Raw genomic sequence first — 10,000 nt, forward strand, 5'->3', positions numbered from 1 at the left:
GATCAGGGAAGAAAACAGACTATTTTCGTTTCGTTGGAAGAAACAACTGCGCAGCGAACTCGCTTTGCGGCGAGAAAAAGGCTTTCGAGTGCATTTTTCCGTGAATCGCTGTGTCCAGCCTTGACCGCCTTGACCTTGTCTTTGGAAGATTACGACAGCCTCTCAAACAACAACGTCCCAAAACAGTCAAAAAAAGGCTCAAAAAGACAAAACAAATAAACGAGGTGAGTTAACTTACTTTATTTCGTTCATTCATTGATAACATTTCGCTTCTTTGCTATTGCCTTGAATAGTGTTGTTGCTGACGTGACGCTTGTCACAGCCACGTCTCGCGCGTAACGCGAGTTTGGGTCGCCTATCAACCAGTGAGAGGGAAACCAAAACCAATTCCGACTTACACACCCGATTTTCCCGCGCTTTGAGCAAGTTACACGAAATTGCTACGAATTTGGATTTTTTCATTACGCTGTTTGCACCTTCTGTGATTGGTCGAAGTAATTACTTCGGTATTTGTTTTACGGCACTCAATTGAAAACCGCTCTAAGATGCAACATGGCAGCACTTTGGTTCCGAATTTCCACATCTTCCCAATCCCTCTAGAAGTTGCCAGACAACTTCCGATCATCCACAAATAGAAAGTGGTTAATCTTGGTTTTACGACGAACTCGTATCCATTGGGGTATACATGGGCTATAACAGACAAGAGTGGTGACAATAGGTCCCCATGGAAAATTCCACTTTTAACGCTCTCAGCCAGTCTCCTTTGATGTTAGGACTGATTGCCACTTTTGCATGCCATTCGCCAACAACGCCGCGGGTGCACCACTATGTACTCTGCCACACTGAAATCATGGATTTGGGACCATATCAAAAGCCTTTGGTTTAGTTGTTTTGCCCTTATTATTAAAATAGCTGGTCGTTGGTACCAGGTGATGCTCTTTTACAGCCTTTCTGTTTCCTTGGTAACAGGCCTTCCCCTTCCAAAAACAAGGTCGTCTCCTACGAGATAATTACTGGGTTGCCTATGGCAAACCAGTCAAGGTCTGCGTTGATTTCGTCGTTTTTTTATTTTTTTCCGTGTCGGGAAAATTCTTGCCTGTCACTCCCCTGCTAAGTGGTGTGCATAGAGTCTTCTCTGCGTATTTTGTTAGGTTTGAAGGGGCTGGGGTAATGCGTAGCTTGCTCTGCACAATTAACCTGTAATGGCGTCGAAAGTCATTGTAACGGGAATGGCGTTTTAGTATATCTTTAAAGAAATATACCCATATGGAGCTCAAGAATGGAACGTCAAGACATGCGGTGAAACATAAAGATCTGGAATCTTAAAAGCGACGAGTAATGGACTTCGACAGCGTGAATCTTTCGCCCGTCGAGCCGAAATCAAAATGAGCTGTACTTCTAATATTTCGCCAAGGTGGTGTCACGTACAACACTGAAACCAAATGGAAATTTCTCAGGTAAATTACGGGTTCAACAAAGACAGAGAAGGAATCGAATACCACAAGTAGATCTGTGATTTCTGTTGTGTGTCTCACAGTGTTTACTGAAGTCGCATCTATTTAAAGTTTGCCTGTTTGTCCGGCAAGTAACATTCATTTTGTACGCAACTCGGCAAGATTTCCGCACAGGTCCCTACTTCATTATGCATACACTCCTTTGTTTCAAGAAAACAATAGTGATAACAATAGACGTCCTTTGGGACTGTGGCGCTTTGTTATTTCTTTCTAGAGGTTTTTTTTCTAAGTCTATATGGTCTTAAAAAAAAGTCAGTCGAACTTCTGTCTGAAATACGGAAAATCGAACAGTTTTTCCTGCAATTTCGGCACTTTTCCTGCAATTTTACCCATTTTTCAGTTTTAGAATAAGCGAAAGAAGTGGAGTTTCAAGCAATCGTTCTAATAGGGTTCAGATTCGCAAACATATCAAACAAAACAAATAAAAGTACTGTCATAAGAAATTTAATGGCTACCTGCTCTTTCTATCGTGAAATTGTTCTTCCTGTCTGCTTAAAAATTCGCCGAGACACTGCAAAGTGTATATTTTCTTCCTTTCCTGTATTTAGGATCACGAACGGTGCATTTAGAGGGATTTTGCGATTTATCGCTCTTTGTAGAGATCGGCAATATGCTCAATGATACTTCCAAGAAAATAGCTTTGGTAGAGATCCATGGATGTTCCCCTACGAGGCATACTTCGTTTCACTCCCCATCATGTCTTTTCAATGCCCTGCTGTGGGCTCGTTTGTCTGGGTCGACGAAGTTTAGGCGATGATTAACTGCGGTGAGATGATGTTAGCCCTTGTCTCGTAGGCAGTTGTAAACTTTCCGGCCACAGGTAGCTAGGGCTAATATTTTTTCAAGGATAGTTTACGGTCAGAAAATTAATATGTGTTCTGGCGGATTGAAGGCTATCATTGCAGTTTTTTCTTGAGCATCGCGAAACAGATCCATCTCCCGATGCGGCACTTTGTCTTTGCCAACTGACTGCGTTTTCACACAGGTTTTGGACACGGAAGACGAAAGTAAATTGTTTTCTTTGCACCACTCTATGCACAACTATGGAAAGGCTATAAAGCAGGGACAATTTCCAAATGACCAAATCTTCCATTGCTTTGACCCTTTTACTTCCGTAGCCATCTTGATTATTACGAAGACACAAGTTTGCTTCAAAAGAAGGGAAATATGAAACGATTTTAATTGCAATGAACTCGTGCATGAAAGTTTCCCATGAAAGATGCACCAATCAGACTTTAAGCGTGGTATACTTTTCCACGCAGTGAACTTATAAGTGTGCCGCACGGACAGTGCATGAAAAGGAAAAGCAGGTCACAGTTCACAGCAATACTGGAAAACCTAAAACTATCAAAACTATCACAGGGACTAACCTTAAGCCTAAACAGTGCCTTTAGTCGTAATTAGGGTTACGGTTAGCATTATTAAAGGTATGGGTTGTTTCAAGAGTAGTAAAACAGGGATCTCTTAACGGTAACCTACAAGTGTAAGTTCGATTGTAGGTGCTCGGCGCGGCACGTGTATATAATTACGTATCATTGTTATGTAAATAGTCAGCCAGAATTCAAAATAAATATCATTTTCAAGGTGTGAATTAGCAACTTGACACGTTAGCTCAGTGGTAAAGAACAGGGACAAGTAATCCAGAGGTTTAAAGTGGGTCGGAGTTCAAGGCAAGCTGCGAGTGACATATCATGGGATAAAATGGCAGAAAAAGCCGAGCGGGGTCTGGAAATAAGAACAAGACGAAGGGATAGAAAGAGGAAAGCTGAGACAAAAACGAGTAACGGTGTGGGCGATGAAGAGAAAGAAGAGAGAGAGGGAGGGAGCGAAAAGATGAGATCCGTTTTTATTCATCCCGTAAGTACAAATTACCCATGTATATATTCGGTTCTCTTGGGTATACGTATTGTTCTACAAAACAATAGCGCGAATGAATAATTAATTTATTCTGCATGCATAATGAAGTAGGGACCTGTACGGAAATCATTCCCGCAACTCTGCAAAGGTTTAAAAAAATTGGAAATGTGACAGTGAAAAATTATTTGAATGAAAGCTTGTTGTCTCTTTTGTGCTTTATTATTTATGGTCAAGGTTCTTTCGAAAAGGGTTTGATGTGAACTGTCAGAAATTTATTTAATTGCATATGCTTTGTGATTGTGTGTTTCGCTTGCACGCACGCAACTGAAATAGGAAGGGTTTCTTGCCTCTTATAGCAAATATGTTGCTTGTTTCAAGAAATGTTTCGCTGGAAAAATGTTTCTGTGAAATTTCCAGCTTTTGTAAATTTATCATGTTGTGTAATTTTCGAGCTTTGCAAATTTGCATACATGTGTTGAAATGTGATACGGGAACAATTTTTGTGGTAACGCACAAGTCACGAAAATAAACAGGTCTGTTGGAAGCGTGCTTGAGTTTCAACAAAATGACCCCCAAAATCGGCAAAAGATTGTGACGCTGATGAATAATAAAGTAGCTGCTATTACCAAAACGATGGAATTACCTGGTGATAAATAACCTTGTCTTGGAGAGTAAATTTTTGATTTTCCAGAAACAATGGTCAACCTCTGAGAGTTGGGCGATTGTGATCTTTGTGTTGAATTCGCACATTTCTTGTCAAAATTTATAACAATTGAAAGAAAAAGAAAATTAAAAAAAACAAAAACGCGGCTCATCCTCGGTGTAAAAACCTGTGAAACTCACGGATGACGTAACACAAAGAAAACAAAAGAGCAAAAAAACATCAAAGAATAACCTAACCCCACCACGAGCTAACAAAACAAAGAAAAAGTTTCACAGGGTTTTACACCGAGGTAAACCCAAAAACCTGGTATCTTGGCATCATTTGACACAGATGCTTCACTGTTTCGCGGTAACTTGATCACTGCGCCCGCTGAATCCGATGTGCGATTTACTCGGTGCAGCCAGAAGTACAATTACAACCAAAAAAAACTAAAATCTCCCAAAATGTTTTTCGCTGATGGTAACTTTTTATATTCGTGGTTCAAAATTAATGTTGTTTTAATGTCGTAAATTTTGATACCGATTGCAAAATATTTTATTCTCGATCGACTGTCCTGAAACTTCCTTCTGCTCTTCTTAAAATCTGTGTATCCATATTTATTTACTTTTACATCAATATTTGTTTTGCATAAAGCAAGCTAACAAAATCTGTATCTTGCTTGGTTCGCATTTGTTAGCCTTAATAGTATTTTCGGTCCGATGTTTCTATTTTATGAGGGGTATATTGTTTTGGTCTCCCATCCAAACACTACCCCCGCCGAACAGGGAGGGCTTAACTTCAGTGAAGGCTTAACTTCAGTGAACTTCGGTATTACAAAGCTGTCAGATGCTCAGAGGGCACGCTTAAACTTGTGGTCAAAAGAAGTTTATCAACATGTCAGCCTAGAAGCCAGTGTTTCTCACTTCCCATTTATTTTCTTCAATCTTTTTGGGTTCAGTACTTTGCTAGTAACCACATCTCTTCTCAGACTATTTACCCAAGACTTCTACCATGACACTACAATGATAGACAATACCAAAACAATATCGTGCACTGTTAGAGCTACATATTACGCAAGAACAGGTCTGTTTCGTCGTACGAACGTGTGAGGACCTGTGAGCCAAAGGGCCTCGTCTGGTATGACTTCTTCATGACCACCCAACTTGAAAAAAAATGTCTGGAACGGTGCACGTACCACAGGCAACCCAGTGTACCCTCACGGAGGGTCTAGTTAACAATTATTCCATGAGCGCGCGTTGGATATCAGATGGTAAATACCCAACGAGGCGCGAATACATTAATTGTTTTATACAATTTTCATTAAATTCTGAACTGTTTTAATTACAGGATGTTGTCTCAGCTTTTACCAAAAGACCGACGCAATCAGTTTCCATATAAAAGGTCATTACGGTATATGAGCTCATAACCGAGATTGAGTGAGCCAATCAGAACGGCAGATAGGCAATATCCGAGATTGAAACGTTAATAATTCGACTTAGCAACTCTCAAGTAATTGAAAGGCGTATTATGTGTTATAAATTATCATCATCGTCATCCCTTTCTCACAATAAGTGGTACTATTCTCGATTTCTCAAGAGTCGTCTTAAAGTGCCCACAACCCCAAAATATTTTTTTCGCTAAAATGAATCTTTGCACCTGTTCGAAACGCATTGATCTACATTGCATTAATTCTTTGTAAAAATGCATGTAAAGTAGATTGTGACGTCAAAACAGGAATAGACCCACTCCCCTTCTGACTCGGTCGTGAACAAAAGATGCTTGGATTTTCGCAACTTTCGAAGCCTATAAAATGGCAGGATTTGTTAGAAAAAGGAAAAAATGGCCGCAATGCGTTTCGAACAGGTGCAAAGATTCATTTTAGCGAAAAAAACATTTTGGGGTTATGGGCACTTTAAGAGAAATAGCCATTTTGGCCAAATCCTCTCCGAAGTGACTTCTTTGGTTTGGATCGCGAGATAATTGTACCTTACGAGAGCTGCTACGTCGCCCGTGAAGATTTTAGTCAGACGCACAGTGTAAGCGCACGGAGGTTATCGCGAGGAGCAAGATATCTCTTGCTTGCGTGTATATTTACTTGCTCGTTTGCGCGTGATTTGGGGCGTGTGTCTTTTTCCAGGGCGCTTTATGTCTCCCAGGGAGCGAATAATGAGAACATTGCATTTGTTGGTATACGTGTAAGTTAAAGGTAAAACAAACCCTGATCGAGGCTTACAAGTGAAAGAGAATCATTGAATTATGGTGACTTGTTTGTTCTTTATGGAGCTGACTTTGGCTTAATTAAATGTTTTTTCCCTATATTTGTCATTGTTCAGCGTATTTCCATGGACAGAGTTTCACAATCGACGGCCATCGCAAAGATGTGGCCTCTCTTCTTCCCGCTACTTTTGTGACTGCGACTATGAAGGCGCAAAATCTCGGTCAGTGGATGCTTAACTGTCTCGTCAATGATCACTATAACGCCGGCATGTACACTTTGTTCAACGTCACAAAGTGTCCCGGGAAAACTGGCGCTGTGCCAACTGTAAGTGGCTCGAAAAAGAGAACATACTTCATTGCCGCAAACGAGATAGAGTGGAACTATGGGCCATCTAATGTCAATAAAATGGACGGAGAGAGTCTGACTGCACCTGGGAGGTAAACACTTAACTTGTGCAGTTCGATAAAACGTATGCGGCAGATGCCTATGAGACTTTTACCCCTAGTTTTTTTCTGTAAAGAAATATAGCAATAAAAAAAATCACCAGTGAGTTTTTATGTTTCTGCATAAAACTGGAGTTCTCCCATTAAGGAGACAGTTACCTTTCGGCAGAAAATGTTGTTCTAAGTCTTTTGGTTCTAATGTCACAAGCTAACATTAAAAAATAACGAATGATTCTTTGATTTTTTTTTTCACGTTTTGCTTATCTTATCCCAGCGATTCAGCTGTTTTCTTTGAGCAAAATGACCAAAGGATTGGAGGAACCTATCTGAAGGCAATTTATGAAGAGTACACGGACCCCACCTTTACAAAGAAAGTAGAGAAACCCGCCTATCTTGGTTTCTTGGGTCCGGTCATTCGCGCAGAAGTTGGTGATGTAATTGAGGTGGTCTTCAAGAACAACGTAAGGGACAGAGCACTCAGTCTATTAAAAAAAATAAATTACGAATAAATAGTAAACTGACATAATCAAGTTCAAGAACACATCGAAGTTTGGTGCAGTTCGATCTCTTTGCTTTCACAAAAAAAAAAAAGAAAAGATATTTGCGTTCACGGGGTAGTCGAGTCAAGTAAGATGATTTGGTTTTGTACCGGAAGTGGTCAGGTTGCAAGCTAAGTATCTGGCACCGAGGGGAGGTTTTCGGTTGGGTAACAACCAAGTTTTGAGAAGTGTCTCCCTAATTATCTGGTGATCGCTAAAAATAAGATATATCTCTATATAGGCAAGCCTAAAAGCAGAGCTCCTCAATTATCATATATTTACGTTTTTATTTTCAGATATTTCTTACAACTATTTTGCTTACCATACGACAAGTCCGGCCTGCTCATTTCTATAAATTTGTCTGTTTTCCCTTGCTCTTTCTTTATCTTTTCGCCTTTTTTCATCACATTTTTTCTTCCGCTGCTCGTCACTATACAGTGTTTCTATGGAGATTGAAACCAAGGTTGTGATTGGTTGTATTAAACTACAACTTTGAATGTGATTGGCTTATTGAACTGTCCGATAACAACCTTGGCAAGTGAATTAGTGGAAAATAGCAGTTTTAAAACCAATCCCCATCTAGGAAATTGTAATTTTTATGATTAATATGTTTAGAGGAACTCTCTTCAGAGACAGTTTATTCTCCGTCTTAATTTAATTGCTCACAGGCCAACCATAACTTTAGTATTCAACCACACGGAGTTTTCTACAACAAGTCGAACGAGGGAGCCCTGTATGAAGATGGTACATCCGGAGCTCAGAAGGCAGATGATAGTGTTCTACCCGGTCAAACTTTCACCTATCTCTGGACTGTGCCCGAGGAAGTTGGGCCAACTTTGACTGATGCTCAATGTATCACGTGGGTTTATCATTCCAGCGTCGATCCGGTCAAAGATACATATTCGGGTGAGTCTATGTTCCAAGCGTACAGGAGCTTGCAAGCGCTCGAGTAAAGGGACTTTAAGATTTATGTCCACGACGTCGCTGAAAACGTCGCTTCAAAATATAACTTTGCACTATCGTCGGTGTTCGCGATTTTTCCTCCTCGATCGCGACACCCAATGCTAGCGAGGTATCCTAAAAATAAATTGGTACATGCTGTTTTAGAGCAAAAATAGAAAATGAAAGTTGTACATATGTGTGTTCATGTTGTCATCAAAACCTCAACTTTGGTGATTTCACGTCCTTATACAGAGCAACGCAAAAATATGTGCTCGAATTCGTGCCGCACGCACAGCACGATTATTTGTCCCCTTTTAACCAAAGATGGTATTGTTTCTTGGCGTTGTCGCCGCGGTAGCTGTGGTCGTTGTTAAACTCCCTAGTGTACTCTTACGACGCGCACTAGTAAACCGAACATTTTCCACTTTCCACGCACGCTCATTTAAACTCGTATCCCTTGACTAGGCTCACGCAAGAGTGTTTCTTTGCGGTGTTCGGATTTAAAAGATGAAACCAATCATGTTTTGTGTGTATATTTTCTATCCTCGGTGTCGTCATTTTCATGTATTTTTGTGATATTTATGTCATTAAGTTGAACAGAACTGAAGATTTCTGATTTTATGCGGGGTAACCATATCCTAGGCCAAAGATAATGAAAAAAATCAATAATAATAATAATGGTATTAACAAAATTCAGTATAAACGTTCATTGGCTATATATAGTTAAAACTTTCGAGCTTTCGGCTGTCAGGCTACAGCCTTCGATGGATATGAATGGAAAAAAATGACAACTACAATATATGCAAAAATAGGTGAGACTATAAAAAGAATATATTAAAACTGAAAAAAAAAAATACATGTATGTGTCAAAAAAAAAAAAAAAAAAAAACTAATTGTTCGTTTTCAAAAGAATAGAGTGTTGATTAGGTAGCGGCCTTGAATTGTTATCTGCATGATCTATCGAAGCGGTGTGCCATGATTCTAGTGTCTTGCGGGTACAAGAAGAATCCTTGTCAATCATTGGGAATTTTCAAAGTCAATAGAGGATTTGAAGACCAAGCGTGTTTAGCGATGTTGGAGCCTTTTGCGTAAGACTTCACATTCCTCATATGTTCTTTTTTTTAGTTTCAAAGGATCTGCCAGTCTCGCCTACATAACTCCATGCGAGACTGGCAGATCCTTTGAAACTAGACTAAAAAAAAAGAACATATGAGGAATGTGAAGTCTTACGCAAGAGGCTCCAACATCGCTAAACACGTTTGCTCTTCAAATCACTCTATTGGCTTTGAAAATTCCCAAGTGATTGACAAGGGTTCTTCTCGTACCCGCAAGACACTAGAATCATGGCACACCGCTTTGACAGATCATGCAGATAACAATTCAAGGCCGCTCCCTAATCAATACTCTATTCTTTTAAAAAAGAACAATTAGTTTTTTTTACACTTGTATATATATATATATATATTTTTTTTTTGCCCGTGTTAATATATTCTTTTTATAGTCTCACCTATTTTTGTATATATTGTAGTTGTCATTTTTTGCCATTCATATCCGTTGAAGGCTGTAGCCTGACAGCCGAAAGCTCGAAAGTTTTAACTATATATAGCCAGTGAACGTTTTTACAATTTTTTAAGGTGTTTTACCCTGGCTACGGTTCCTCTATTTTTAAATAATAATGGTGTTTATTCTCAAAATAATCGCACCGTCTACAATACAGTGAATTGCAATTTTGAAGAAACTATTAAGACTTCAAAATATAAATAAAAAAAATATATATGTGATAAAAAATATATACAAACATTTACTTTAAGTTTACTCTAAGAATACTCTATAGGTTTCCCAAC

At 39.4% G+C, this 10,000-nt stretch overlaps 1 protein-coding gene across 1 annotated transcript in view; it reads left to right on the forward strand.

Annotated features, from left to right (window-relative positions):
- Positions 1-10,000, forward strand: part of LOC138036955 (hephaestin-like protein) — a gene marked incomplete at its 3' end in the record, with an annotated part of 35,407 nt that overhangs the window by 19,336 nt on the left and 6,071 nt on the right. Inside the window, 3 exon segments of the mRNA XM_068882979.1 lie at positions 6,348-6,669; positions 6,950-7,136; positions 7,883-8,120. Of these exon segments, the coding sequence (XP_068739080.1) occupies positions 6,348-6,669; positions 6,950-7,136; positions 7,883-8,120 (747 nt within the window).

Source organism: Montipora capricornis, unplaced genomic scaffold, assembly GCF_036669925.1.
Source record: "Montipora capricornis isolate CH-2021 unplaced genomic scaffold, ASM3666992v2 scaffold_97, whole genome shotgun sequence".
Taxonomy (NCBI): Eukaryota; Metazoa; Cnidaria; class Anthozoa; order Scleractinia; family Acroporidae; genus Montipora; species Montipora capricornis.